Source organism: Mesoplodon bidens (genome assembly GCF_964165515.1).
Source record: "Mesoplodon bidens genome assembly, chromosome: 3".
Classification (NCBI taxonomy): domain Eukaryota; kingdom Metazoa; phylum Chordata; class Mammalia; order Artiodactyla; family Ziphiidae; genus Mesoplodon; species Mesoplodon bidens.
The window spans coordinates 30,711,901-30,727,530 of record NC_138178.1 but is presented as its reverse complement, the minus strand read 5'-3'; the positions used below and the strand labels follow the sequence as shown (position 1 = coordinate 30,727,530).

The following is a 15,630-nucleotide window of genomic DNA, read 5'->3' as shown; positions in this document are numbered from 1 at the left end:
AGGGTTATTCAATGATAAACCTTTTTAGTTCTTATATTGCTTGACCTCTCTCTGTGCAGGGTCTGGCCTACCAACAGACAGGTCCCTCTCTGGAAACTCTCTATTCCCTTGCTGGCCTTTCTCCTGTGTCACTACACTCAGACCACATTCAAATCAAGAGCTTCTATTCATCAAAAGACCATTAAGAGAACTACCACATTGGAAAATATACCTACAATACATATAATCAACTAGCTTTTATCCAAAAAAAAAAAAAAATACAAAGCAAATCAATAAGAAGATAATCCCAAAGAAAAATAGACAATAGACTCAAACAGGGCATAAACATGAAAAGTTGCTCAACTTCATCTAGTCAAAAAATGCAAATTAAAATCTCCAATGAAATTCACTAAAGACCAACCAGAAAGAGCTAAAAGTGTCTGCTAATACCAAGTACTGGTGAAAATGCAGAGCAACAGAAACTCTCATTCACTGATGATGACAAGTGTAACTTGGTTTGCAGAAGACATCGTCTACTGAAAGTGATGACACACTAAACAATCCAGCAGCAATTCCGTCCCCAAATACATCTTAGAGAAAAACGTGCACATGTTCACCGAGATGAACAAGTGCTCATCTTAATAGTGGAAGCATTATTCTTAATAGCCCAAAGTAGTAAACAACCCAAATGCCCATCAATGGTAGAATAAATAAACTGTAGTACATTCACACAATAAAATACTAAACAGCAATGAAGATGAATGAATTCATAATGCAACAACACATGAATTTTAAAAACATAAAGTCAGAATACTGGCTGTCTTGGGGAAAGAATGGTGCTGGCAGGAAGATCCTAACACAGGGGTCTTACTGTCGGGACAGTGGCTCACTGGCAGGATAAGGTTATCAGGTAGAGGGCAATGAAGGAAGCTGAAGAGCTGCCAATATTCTACTCCTTGACCTGGGTGGTGTTTATATGGGTGTTCACTTTGTGATAATTCATTAATGTACATGTGCTTTCTGCTCTTTTACATAGGTGTTATGTTTCACAATAAAAAGGTATAAAAAATGAAGTCAGCTCCCAACATATAAGTCAAGGTAATTTACAGAAAATCTAGATTTACAACCACTTCTGGAAAAAAACACGAAGGTCCAGCCTGCTGTCTTCGCCACCAGCAACAATCAGCTGGGGCGGGGCAATTTTGGCCTCCTTCAGAGGAGCTCCTGCTCTCTGACCCCACAGCACCCTCTCTTCTTGCTCTCGTGAGTCACGACTCGCCTAACACCATTCCATACTCCTCTCCTTGACACTCCTTACAGCACATGAACGTAAAAGCACGCGCATGTGTGAATTATAAAGCCTAGAAGCAAGTGTGCCATTAGCCAGAGCAGTAAATTTAACCTCAGATTCCTCACCTATGAAACAGAGGTCACAAGAGTACCTACTACAATTGTTAAGATCAGATGAGGCAATGCACATAAAACAACTAGCTTAGTATCATCACAGAATCAGCATTCAGTATTAGGAGGCTATTATTTATTATTAATACACATTTCTCATTATTTACAAGTAGGATGTAAATCTGCTTGCCATGGCCACTGTCTTCTGACTTTACAGGAAATACAGCATCAAAATATGGGTTGGGGGCTTCCCTGGTGGCGCAGTGGTTGAGAGTCCGCCTGCCGATGCAGGGGACACGGGTTCGTGCCCCTATCCCGGAGGATCCCGCGTGCCGCGGAGCGGCTGGGCCCGCGAGCCATGGCCGCGGAGCCTGTGTGTCCGGAGCCTGTGCTCCGCAGCGGGAGAGGCCACAGCAGTGAGAGGCACGCGTACAGCAAAAAAAAAAAAAAAAAAAAAAAAAAATATGGGTTGGTATATGTTTAATTAAATACTCCAACATGTATCACTGTTTAAAAAAGAAAAACAATAGGGACTTGCTGGTGGTGCAGTGGTTAAGAATCTGCCTGCCAATGCAGGGAACACGGGTTCGAGCCCTGGTCTGGGAAGATCCCACATGTTTCAGAGCAACTAAGCCCGTGCACCACAACTACTGAGCCTGAGCTCTAGGGCCCACAAGCCACAACTACTGAAGCCCGTGCACCTAGAGCCCGTGCTCTGCAACAAGAGAAGCCACTGCAATGAGAAACCCGCACGCTGCAACAAAGAGTAGCCCCCGCTTGCTGCAACTCGCACAGCAACAAAGACTCAACACAGCCAAAAATAAATAAATAAATTTATTTAAAAAAAAAAAGAAAGAAAAACAGTAAATAAATCTTCCAAAGTTCCTTTACATGACACCACTGGGAAAGATTTCTTACAATCACACTTTGAAAAGTACACTTGTGTTTACTTGTTTTTGCTGAACCACGAATTTCTCCCCACCAGGGCTTTCACTGGTCTGATCAGTGTCAGGTAAATGGATACCTATGAAAATATACTTTAAGATAATGGATTTTAAGACCTCAGTCATAAAAAGCCCTCAAAATTAAAACTGACTTTTCAAGGTAAACATCATATGAACACCAAAAGCAGCTCCCTATTTTTCACATAGTTGTTAGTGTCCCAACGCTTAGCCAATACACTTATCTAATTCTTGCCCCTCAGACAAGTATACAACATTTTCCCCTCAAAACCCACAGAAGTCTAATTCAAACTACTTTTTCCAGAAGCCAATCTGACAAGCCTTCCTAAAATGGAAGACTACGAATTTCACCCACGAATATAATGATAGTTAATGAACTAGTCACCCACAATGTCCATCATCTCACAGACACAACACTGAGCAAGAGAAGCCATATACAAGAGTCCACACCAGAAGATCTTGTTGGTATAAAGTTCACAGGCAAAACCAGTGTTTACGGAATGCGTAAGTGGTAAAATTATACAGAAAAACTAGAAAATAAGTAACATAGAAGACAAGATACTTATAATCTTTGGGGAAAGCAAGTTATGATCCAGAAATGGCCTGTTAGGGATTCTAGGTGCTCATAATCATTTTATTTACAGTATTTTATTTGTGGCTTTCTGCCCACACCATTAAAATGGTCCACAAGTACAGCATAGTGATATGTTCACTGCTCTATTTCTAGCACCTAGTACAGTGCCTGGTTCATACTAGGCCACCAGTGAGTATCTGTTAAATATAGAATACAGTTTCAAAAATCCAAATTGTTACATATTTAACAACTGGCTAGACCCTAAGTATAATAGTAACAGCCAGCTTACTGTCCATTTTTCATGTCAGTATATTCAAGGAGTTATAAGTATATAAGTAAATTCTAATTACTTTATAATTCTTAACCTTCTTCTCCTATTTAGACGTTTACCAAATGCGTGAATGTATCCAGATTCAATTGAAACGTTTTTTTTTTTTTAATTAACAAGGTAAAATGCAGAAACTCATGTGTTACAGTAAGCCCAGGCTCTAGATGGGATTCTACCACCTTCCCCAACCAAAAAAGCACAGCAGAGTGCTATGCTCTTATAAGATGACCTGAAGTGTGCTCATATTTATTTTAAGAATAAAAACTCAAATTCTTTGGATCATAAAAATGAATTACACATTTCACAACTGATTATTACAATACAGGGCAGCTAAAACCTATAAGCCTTTAGAGGACAGGGATCCAAAACAAAGTGTGCTCAATAAATACTTGCTGAACTAACAAAAAGAATCTCATTACTGATAACCTCCTGAATTTTAGCATTATGTATTGAATTAAGAGAACAATCATAAAATAAGTTTATTTGTTATCAAAAACTGTGCACAAACCCAAAAGATTACTAGCAACAATTCGAAAGAGTGAAAATTCCTAAAATAACCAAGAAAAAAATGAACTTTCACTCTTTGGGAATGTACACTACTTAAAAAAAAAAAAAAAAAATATTTCAGCAAATCAAAAAAAATTTTTTTAATCAAGCGAGGAATATGCTAATCTTATGTTCCTAATTAGCATCCCTGCAAAGTAATATTCGTTCCAGTTTTCACCTCTCTTCTGGACATGATAAACTAGAATGAGGTCACTCACCAATCAACTCACTTCCCAGCATTCTACCAGCATGAAAGAGTTAAGACTGTTCTAATATATACTGAAATGCACCTACAACACAAATTAAAACATACCTTTTGATCTATCCCAAAGTTAAGGGCTTTCTGAGATTCAGTATTAACACTACATACGTAACAGGGCTTGTTATTAAATCTCAAATGGTATTTTGTGGTATGAATTTTGGCCACATTGGTTTCCTCATATTAAAACAGTACTCTGTGGGATAGTCGATCATTCAGAGTCCATTATTTTCACACATTTTTAGGATATAACATGAAATTCCCTACCCATGAACTCACCGCACACTTCTCATTATTAAGAATGTATCTGTTTAGGAAGGCATGGAAATCAAGCACCTGGCTAACCCATAAAGAAGCAACCTGAAGCCACTCTTCTCTGCAATAAATAAATTAGGAAGCACTCTAGGTCAGCAGTAGCAAAAGGCCTATTTTTATTGCTGGCTTATATTAGAAATACTATACTGAAACAGACCAATTTTAGATTAAATTCAAAACTTGGTAAATTGTTCTAACGTGTCTCTTTCTACAAGATTAAAAATTAAGCTAAGGAGGTTTTTCAAGATTGTCTTTCAAAATTCAGAGATGCAAAGCAAGTTCTAGTCAAATATTTCAGAAATATCATACTAGACATAAACTATCTTTTAATCTTATTTAACATTTGATCAAAAACTCTACGAATAAAAAATAACTCTGCTTGTCCCATGGCTGGTCTCCAACCCTACCACGTTCCATCAGTGCTCGACCCTGAGTGCATGACTGGCACGGAGCCTGCAGTGAGCTGTGGCTGGGCGGCCAGGGACCAGTGGCACCACACGTGGATTTACAGCCGGACTCGTGGTCTTCCATTAGATTGAATTTTTATCATGTCAGAACTATGTCAATAAAGAGGATTACACTTCCAATTTTTTCACCAAAATTATTATTTTTAATGACACTTTCCTTAGCAGCTTGGTGATCTGTCTTGTTTATACTCAGTTTTATTCTTAGAACTGTACTGAGTTTACATTTGGTCTCTAAATAGAAAAAAGATTAAAGAGCAAGTAAAAGTCAGAGCTAGTACATTGTTACCAGGATTGAAAAAAAAAAAAAAGCAGTGAAACTACTGTAATCTTTCTCCTTCAAACCAAACAGGAAACAGTACTATATATACTACATTACAGCTCTCAAAGCCACAGATTGGTTTTAATCTCATTATTTGTTGGTGTGGATGGCTGACCTCCACTATCACTCACTAGTGGGGAAGCACTGTAGATTTGAAAAGTACCTGTCTAATGCAGCTGTCCTAAAATGAACTTAAGAGTTATAAATGCAGTCGGGATTATCAAGCAAGCACATAAATGACAGGTTTAACCACAAACATCTACCATGTCAAACACACTAACATAAAAAATTAAGTCTTTGCCTTAAATACTATAAAAATATTTCTAGTGAAAAACATTGTACAAATTTGGCAGGTAAAGAAAAATATTACTACAGTGAAGCCCAATAAACGCTGGCACACACAATTAGTGAATTCTCATAAAGCACAGTGAGTTTTTAATTTACCTCTAAAGCAGTATGAAGCAAATACCAATCACTAAGTACCAAAATTAAAACTACGTCATAACAGCCACTGAGGACACAATTCCTATCTATAAGGACTAATTTCGTAATTAATTTTGTTCATTTAGCTTTACTCTACAGTTTTTAACTTTCAAATGTTCAGCTGTTAAGGAAAGTTCATTGTGCCTTATTTGATAACTATAAATCAATTCCTAAGAAGTGGTGTAAATAATTTCCATACTAAACTACATTATAATTTTAAAACTAATCAACCAGGCGAAAAAAATTCTGTTCCTGAGACAAAATGGAAACTTTTAAGCAGCAAAATCTAATAAGCATACAGTACAATGTTACATTTTATTGTTTCCTCTGAAGAGAAACTGCTTAAAAATCCAGAAGCCACTGCACTTGCTTCAGCCACTTTCTGTGATTCAACAAATGGAAATGTTCCCAGTTATTCATATCATTTTCTTACATAATTAAACAATTCCTTGGTGGGACAGAGAACCGCCCTCAAATTCCTGTTTTCAACTTTTGAATCATTTCACATCAGGTACACTAGTAATTGTTTGCAAATTCAAATGTATATCTGAACTTTTCCTTTATTACTTAAATTAATATCATGCACTGAAAACCCCTTTCCAATTTAAGTATATAGTTTTTAAAAGCATCCTACACTTTCTTCTAGTATTTTATGATTTATCTTCTTTGCACTTTTTCAAACATCTCATTTGGATTTTTTTTCGGGGGTGGGGGTGGCCTAAAAATTTTTTTTTCTTTTAAAAGAGGATAACCAACAGTCCCAGCACTATTTATTGAATAATCCATCCTTTCTCCATCCTTTCTCCAGTAATCTTCCATGTTATTTTTATCATACAGTCTCAATTTTCCCTCTTGCTGGATAGGTGAATTTAGGCAAGTTACTTTATCTCTGTGTGTTTCAATCTCCTCATCCATAAACTGGGGAATAACAGTAGTGCTCATTTCATATCGATACTGAGAACTACCTGTTAAGCACTTAGAACAATAGCTGACACACATTAAATGCTGACGATCATAATCACTAAAACCTCATAAACACACAGATGTTTCTGGACCCTGTGATTCCAATGTCTATTCCTGAGCTAAAAGACTGCCTCAAATTACTTTGAATTTATAACACATTAGGTTTTCTAATAAGGTATTCTTTTTCCAAAAATTTCATGGCTATCATCCATTTATTTTATCAGATAAACTTTCTCATCAATATGTCAAGTTTTCTACAATACCGCACTGGAATTCTATTTGGAATTGTGTTAACATTTATACACCAACTCTAGGAAATTTGGTATATTCTACAAGAGTCACTCTCCCCTATTCAGAGAGTATATTTTCTCATCTCATTTATTGAGGTTTTATGTCCTTTAAAATTAGGTAAGTTACCAACAATTGTTATATTTAATTCTAGGTACAACCGTTTTGGAGAAAGATTTAGTGGCGTATATCAGAATTTTAAATGCATACCCTTTGACCCAGAAATTCCATTTTTAAGAATATGACATACAGGGCTTCCCTGGTGGCGCAGTGGTTGAGAGTCCGCCTGCCGATGCAGGGGAAACGGGTTCGTGCCCCGGTCTGGGAAGATCCCACATGCCGCGGAGCGGCTGGGCCCGTGAGCCATGGCCGCTGGGCCTGTGCGTCCGGAGCCTGTGCTCCGCAAACGGGAGAGGCCACAACAGTGAGAGGCCCACATACCGCCAAAAAAAAAAAGAATATGACATACAGTAGTACTATATAAGTGCAGATATTAAAATATAAGGCTACTTATTACAATAAAATCCTGGAAATAAATTAAATGTCTATCAGTAAGGCAATAATGACCTGCAGCATATTCATGGGATGGAAGAATATTCAACCATTACAAAGAATATAGAATCAAAGGTCCTGGTTTCAAGAAGAGTTCTACAAACTATTATGCTAAAAGCAAGAAAAGCAAGCTGCAAAATTAATGTCTTCACTTTTTTTTAACTGGGAAGTGGAGGAAACAAAAATATATGTAAAGTATTGAGTACACAGCCTGGTTCTTATTAAGCATTTTAATCACCTTACAAAATTAAACGTGACTTGGTTGAATACTATTTCATTTCACCTATCTTTTACGGCCTGCCTTGCTCTATCTACATAAGATTTCATGGTGGTCCCATAACACAGCATTTCAGAAAAGTAAGCTTTCAACTGACATTCTACTCATAAATATTTAAGAATGCAAACGTCCCTAAAATGTAATGTTTAACTAGTGATATTTTGCAATATGCCATAAAATCTCAACACCATGATTCAGGAGAAAATGTAGGACTCCTTCTAAATCATCATTTTACTATGGCAATCTACTGAAAACTTACTTCTCTCCATACATGAAATAACCTTTCTAGAGTGTGTGGTCTTGGATATTAAGTGCCAGAGATCACACTGCAGGAACACAGTGACATTCTCTGTAATACGGAAACAAAGCCTTTCCTCCCAAGAAAAGTAAATAATGTAAGCTTGTTTTAAAATCATGCAAAATTCTGCCTTTTATTCTAAATCTTTAGATTGTTCTTAATCAGTGTAAGGTCAAAAAGGTACACATGAAAGTTTTCTTAAAGAGAGAACACTAAATTCCTTAGAAGAATTCACTACTAAGTGTAACCGCTAACTTCTGCCAGCCAGAAAACAAGGTCTTGAGATCAGAAACTCCAGGGTCTTATTATACCTGGTCCGAGATACTATGAATAAACATTTCAAACAGAAAAACAAACAAAAAAAATCAAACCAGTACCTGCGTAAGCACTTTGATACTGTTTGAAGTAATGAGTTGATTTTTAAGGGAGAAGATTTTTACTCTTCACATTTCTGTATTCCCGCAATCGTTTAAAAGAGCAGGTACAATTTTATGGTGAAAAAGGTTAAAATGTACAAAAGGAGGGAGAATATTAACTGATTTTTAAGAACTTCAGAGAACTTCCTTGGTGGCTCAGTAGTTAAGAATCCGCCTGCCAATACAGGGGACACGGGTTCGAGCCCTGATCCGGGAAGATCCCACATGCCGCGGAGCAACTAAGCCCGTGGGTCACAACTACCGAGCCTGCGCCCTACAGCCCACAAGCCACAACTACTGAGCCCACGTGCCTAGAGCCTGTGCTCCCTAACAAGAGAATCCACCGCAATGAGAAGCCCGCGCACCGCAACAAAGACCCAACGCAGCCAAAAATTTAAAAAAATAAATTTATTTTTTTAAAAACTTCAGCTTTTTAATGTCATATATAAATTGGTTTGAAAGCACTGAGGAAATGGCATAATACTTCAAAGCACATGGAAAAATTGATAGGAAAAAGTGTTACTTTTTTGAGGAACCCACACGTCTTTGCCAATATTTATTGTTTAGAGTTCATCTAACTGTCCATTTTTAAGGGTATTTTGTGGTACTTTTGAAAGTTTAATTCAAACTAAACTATTAAAAACTGTTTAGAGTTTAGTTTTTTCAATGTTACCGTAAGTAAATAAAACAGTTAAAACAACAAAAATCCAACCTACTCCACACGGGCTGAGTGTTTGCCGTCCCAATGTCTTGTCGCGGGCGCGCGCATACCAGCGACAGTGACATCAGATCGAAACCACACGGTTTCGCCAGGGACCAACCACTCCCGCAAAGACAGCAGCCACCGCCCACCGGGGTGGCTCCGGCGCGACCTCCGCTCCCCGCGCCCGGCTTCCCGGCGGGACCTGTTGCGCGTTCCCGCCCGCCCTGCTCCCTCCCCGCGCAGGCATGAGTCGGGGACTGCCAGCGACGCCGCCGCGATGCACCTGCCTGGGCCCCGGCCGTCCCCACCCCCGGCCGCCCGCCCGCTCCTCGGGCCCCGGCCCGGCCGCCAGCCCGCGGGAGGAGGGAGACGGGCCCCCGGCGGGACGGGCCCCCGAAGCGCTCACCTTGGCGGCCGCGGCCCTGGCGGACATCTTGTCTCTCCGGTGCCACACGACGCTCCTCGGACCCGAGACTCCTCGCCGCCAGCCACCGGCTCCTCACGCAGCTGCCCAGATAAACATCTCCCGGGAGCGAGCGGGGCGGGGGCGCCGGAGAGGCCCGGCCCACGGGGAGGGGACTCAACTAGGACAAAAGTCCGCGCCGCGCCAGCCCCGCCCGGGGCTCCCCGCGGGGCGCGCCCGGCCGGCACCTCCCTCCGAGCGCGGCGGCCGCAGCCCCGCCACCGGCACGGGCCCGCCCGCTCAACGCTCGGCAGCACCGAGCCCTCCGCGGCCCGCCCGCCGGCTCCCTGCGAGCAGCTTCCGCACGTAACTTCCCAGGAACGAGCCGCAACGACGGGACGTGGCGTCGGCGGGCTGAGCCGGCGCCGGCAACCGCGGCGGGCCACGCAAACCTGCCAACCCGACCCGTCCCACTGAGCATGCCCGGCCAGGGGGCGGGGCCGTGGCAGGGGCAGGGCCGCGCGCGGGGGGCGGGGCCGAGGCGGGGGCGGGGCCACGAGGGCGAGGGGGCGAGCGGCTGGTCAGCTTCCTGTCCGGACGCGACCCCTGTCGCGGAAGGAAAAGCCCAGTTTCCGAAGTAGCTTGGAGACGGAGTTTCCTGTTTGTTCGCATCACGGGTCAGGCGGAAAGCGCCCCCGAGGAGTGAGCCTCCGTGTACCCAGCCTTTGCGACTTGAACAGAGACACACCTGGCCGCGGCCCCCGCCGCCCGCCTGCCTAGGCCTCGCTGTGAAGTGCGTCCTGGCTGTCGTTGTGGACGGATCGACTGCCCCGCGGACACTGGTCACGTGGTCACGGGCACCAGGGGGCTCACGCACATGAGGCCTCGATATAGACCCAACACCCCCTTCTCCAACCGGTACAGACAGGGATCCCAAAAGCATATTTTCGGCATAAAAAATGTTGAAATTCTTAGTGACGAGAGAAGGGGAGGCTCCCAGCAGAAAAGGCTGCGAGGACGTTCGGTCCACGGTCCGGCTGATCAGCCCGCAGTGCAGACGCCCTCGCTAGACACCAAGGAGTATTTAAGAAACCTTTTCCTCCCTCATTATTCTACACTCTGTAAAATGTAAAGCTCTTCACAAATGTCAGGAATTCTTAGTAACATTAAATGGTAAGCTCCTTAAAAGTACCTAGTGTAGTGCCATAAAAGGTACACGAGAAACAGAAAAAAGCAGAAACATCAGGTTTTAAACGATGGTTTTCTCTTTAGAATTCAAACTGTATGGATATAACTTATCGTAACCAAGAAATATCTGTATATCATACATAAATATCAATTAAAATTTCAAAGTAAAATACCATACATTTTGCAACCTGAAGCTATGGAACTAGAAAAAAGCATTCTGCAAATCAAACCCTTATTCTTTTCTTTTTTTTCCCCATGCACAGAAATGGTTACGGTCACTTTTGTTTTAAAGTCATGTTGGATGTGACTTTTGTTTTTGGACAAAGTATTATTTATTCTTTTAGGAACTGTAATTAAAATTTCCTTATGAACAAATGCGATTTTTTTTAATTGTGGTGATACTATTTTTTTATTTGAAAAGGTGGCTGTGGAAGACCTTCCACATTATCTTTATTAGTCCTCCCATTTAGTAAGATGTGCAATCAGCATGACCTGCCTAGAACTAGACATCGTACCTTCAACAGACCTAAACCTAGAAATGTTATGAGACCTATGCACTGAGACCTTTCCTCTTTCCTCATTTGTCACTCTTCATCAAGCCTACCGTATATAAGTTAAATGCTAGATTATATAATGATCTGTCAAAGATCTAATACATCTGATGGCAATTTTAGTTTATTTTCCTTTTGCCATGGTTTTAAAAATAATGAAATCAAGCAAGAAATTTAACCTTGAGAATACTGTGCTTTAAAAGTTACATTGATAAAAATATTTCAATGAATAATAGTATACTTTAAAATTTTTTTCAATGGTAGTTATAATATCTAAAGCTGTACGAATGGGAGAAAATATTTGCAAATGAAGCAACTGACAAAGGATTAATATCCAAAATTTACAAGCAGCTCATGCAGCTCAATATCAAAAAACCAAACAACCCAATCCAAAAATGGGCAGAAGACCTAAATAGACATTTCTCCAAAGAAGATACACAGATTGCCAACAAACACATGAAAGGATGCTAAACATCACTAATCATTAGAGAAATGCAAATCCAAACTACAGTGAGGTATCACCTCACACCAGTCAGAATGGCCATCATTAAAAAATCTGCAAACAATAAATGCTGGAGAGGGTGTGGAGAAAAAGGAACCCTCTTGCACTGTTGGTGGGAATGTAAATTAATACAGCCACTGTGGAGAACAGTATGGAGGTTGCTTAAAAAAAATAAAAATAGAACTACCATACAACCCAACAATCCCACTACTGGGCATATACCCTGAGAAAACCATAATTCAAAAAGAGTCATGTACCGCAATGTGCATTGCAGCTGTATTTACAATAGCCAGGACATGGAAGCAACCTAAGTGTCCATCAACAGATGAATGGATAAAGAAGATGTGGCTCATATATACAATGGAATATTACTCAGCCATAAAAAGAAACGAAATTGAGTTATTTGTAGTCAGGTGGATGGACCTAGAGTCTGTCATACAGAGTGAAGTAAGTCAGAAAGAGAAAAACAAATACCGGATGCTAACACATATATATGGAATCTAAAAAGAAAAAAAAATGTTTCTGAAGAACCTAGGGGTAGGACAGGAACAAAGATGCAGATGTAGAGAATCGACTTGGGGACACGGGAAGGGGGAAAGGTAAGCTGGGACGAAGTGAGAGAGTGGCATGGACAAATATACAGTACCAAATGTGAAATAGAAAGCTAGAGGGAAGCAGCCACATAGCACAGAGAGATCAGCTCGGTGCTTTGTGACCACCTAGAGGGGTGGGATAGGGAGGATGGCAGGGAGATGCAAGAGGGAGGAGATATGGGGATACATGTATATGTATAGCTGATTCACTCTGTTATAAAGCAGAAACTAACACAACATTATAAAGCAATTATACTCCTATAAGATGTTAAAAAATTAAGCTGTACAATTTTTTTTAATGTCTCTCCTTTTCTCTAAAGAATCAAGAGAAAGTTTTTGTCATTTGTAAAAATAAAGGTAAAAGTTAGTTGTCAAGAATTAAAAGTACATCTCCATTCCTACAGTTTATTGCCAGGGAGATGGTTTGATAAGAAGTGGAAAGCATAAAGCATAATCTCAGATAGTTGCCCCTTTAACAATGAAGAGTTTATCCTTTGAACATCAAAAAAAGGTTCACATTATACCACAACTTTAGTGCCTACATATGGATGTGATTATAGCTCCTCTAGATCAATTATATGGGAAGAAATACAAGCAAATTTGAGATTCTCATTTAGAATTACAATAAAGTTTAACCAAGAATCTCTTTCGATTGCACAGACTATTTCTGATCATCTAATGCAAACTGAACAGGAAACTAAAAAACCACACTTTCAAAGACAACTTCCTGTGGGATTTTTGGTGTCTGTGGCTCAGAATGAAAAAAACAGCATGTGTGTGAAATCTTTATAAATCTTAGAACCATTTATTAAAACAGCTTTGACCAAATGAACAACTATAACCACACCCACATTTTACATATGTATATTTATCTTTCTGTTACCAAAAAAATCCTTAGAAAAACATAGTTATTTTTAGTATGAGCTGTGAGTTTACACATGACATATAAAGGGGAAGTATGGCACTGTGGCAGAAAATGAGACAGTGTTGATAATGTCACAAAAGAGACATATATACAAAATACTGGAATTAGGAGAACTTTATCAGAGCACTGTAACAACAAAATAAAATAAGTAGTCCTAATCTCACTCTTATGCCATATCTTTAAAAATTCTATAAACTGCTTCAGAGTTTTCCTCTGCCAATAAGAGTCATATAACACTGTTAAATAGGAAAAAGTTTTTTAAGGCTCATAAAGTTTCTAGATTTCACAGACCAGTAAAATTTCACAAAAACGAAACAAAACAAAAGAAACAAAAAATCCCACTTTATGGGTACAATACAGAATGACCAACGTTTAATCTTATTTTATTTTGCAAAGTAAAGGACATTTAAAAACAAACGTTATGAACTGTACACTTAAAGATGTTTAAAATGGTACATTTTATATAGATTTTTGCCAGAATAAAAAAAAATACCAAAAGAATGTTACTATCACCAACATCATTTCGTTTTTTTAAAGGACGAAGAAACACTAAAAACAAGTCATTTTTTATTCAGTTCAAAATAAAGAACAGTCCTTCCTAAGAAGAGTTCCTCCTAAGGAAGAGAGGGGCCATCCTTCCTCTGACCATGGCAAGGTAGAGCTTTCTCTTTTTAGGGTCGTGAATGTCACACAACCAGGCCGACTAGAAACTTCATAATTCCGTGGAATCCATGACTCCAGCTGGACTGGAGGGAGCAGTCTGCCCCTCCTTCACAGCTCCTGTTTCCCACTTCTACACTCTTCTAATGACCCCTCAAAGACCTCCTCCCCAGCCCAAGCAGATAATTCATAGAGAAAACAGAAATTGAGGAATGGAAACTCCCTTCCCTTCCTGCCAAATATGACACACCTATCCTAACATTTGCTTTTCTTCTCTTTCCCTCCCCCTGGGCAAGGAATCCCATCTGGGGGCCTGGCCCTATCAGCCAAGTTCTCTGGCCATCATCTTTGTCCTATCTCAGCTTAAAGGATTCTACCTCTCAGAATTCAAGCTTCTCCTAGTTTCTCCCATCTTAAAAACGGAGGGAAAAAACAAAAACAAAAGCCCCTGACTCCACCCAGGCTACCTTCAAAGGTGTGCCAGCAGTGCAGCTGTACAACCCGGCGCTCAGAAGGCCCTGCACTTGGGGTTTAATGCTCTGAATCTGAATGATTTTCACTTCGGATTTGTGTTTTGTAAGTGAAGGTGGATAGAGCGCACACTGGGGTCCTGTGGTCTCAGCTCACACTGGTCCTGGCTCCTGTGGCCTCTGGGGAGGGGCTCCAGGCTGCCTGCTCCCAGGACTCCTGAAGCCTGGCCTGTACCTCCCTCCCTGACAGCGATGGGCGAGGGCTGGGTACCACAGCATCCTGGGTGGGGCAAGAGCCCAGGCAGGCAGTGCTGTTTCCCACCTTGGTAGGGGGAGCCTCTCTCTCAGCTCCCACTCGGGTACCAAGCCTTCCCGGCCTGGAGGTTTAAGGATCCCTGGTGGTTGCTGTCTGCTGTGGGCTGCAGCAGCGGGCCAGGAGCTCAATCCCCCCAGACCCTGTGCCCAGCTACGGCATCTTGGTCAGGCAGCTTGTGAGAAGGGGGTTCTGCTAGGCCCAGCAGGCAAGTGGGACCCCCAGGGCCCTGGAGGGTCTTCTGGTTGTGATTATCCCAGGCCCAGGGGTGCCCCCCCTGCCTGTCGGTCTCTGCTTGGGAGTGGGGTCCTCTCTCCTCCCAACCTTTCTGAGTCTGCCTGTGCTTGTCTCTTCTGGCTGGCTTGAGGGACAACTCCAGGGACAAGCCATGAAATATCAATTGTATAATTCAACTAATTCCTCATACGAGTTAAATGTTCTGATCTTTGCATTTAAAACTAGCCTGAGGGCTTCCCTGGTGGCGCAGTGGTTGAGAGTCCGCCTGCCGATGCAGGGGATATGGGTTCGTGCCCCGATCCGGGAGGATCCCACATGCCGCGGAGCGGCTGGGCCCGTGAGCCATGGCCGCTGGGCCTGCGCGTCCGGAGCCTGTGCTCCGCAACGGGAGAGGCCACAACAGTGAGAGGCCCGCGTACCGCAAAAAAAAAAAAAAAAAAAAAAAGTCACAGAGGACAACACTCAGGGCACACCTGGAGTTTCATGGCTCTTATTATACTCAAGGAATTTATTTTCTCAGACTCATCATTGTAAAAGAACTTCTGTGAGATATTTTCTCAGCCTCAAACAATAAATGGAGATCAGAAGAAATCTTTCTACCCCACTTTAGTTTGGCGTCTGTCTTTCCCAGATGGCAGGGAGTACCAAACTCATTGGA

General features: G+C 41.4%; 1 protein-coding gene across 8 annotated transcripts in view; it reads right to left on the bottom strand.

Annotated features, from left to right (window-relative positions):
• TJP1 (tight junction protein 1) overlaps positions 1–15,630 on the bottom strand; it is a gene marked incomplete at its 5' end in the record, with an annotated part of 254,313 nt that overhangs the window by 109,805 nt on the left and 128,878 nt on the right. For 6 of the 8 annotated variants that reach the window (XM_081227285.1, XM_081227286.1, XM_081227287.1 and 3 more), the window contains one exon: positions 9,537–9,994. The exons of the other annotated variants lie outside the window; for them this stretch is intronic. In XM_081227285.1, coding sequence (XP_081083411.1) covers positions 9,537–9,563 — 27 coding nt within the window. Of the gene's footprint in view, positions 1–9,536; positions 9,995–15,630 lie in introns of those variants that run through there. 8 annotated transcript variants of the gene reach the window in all.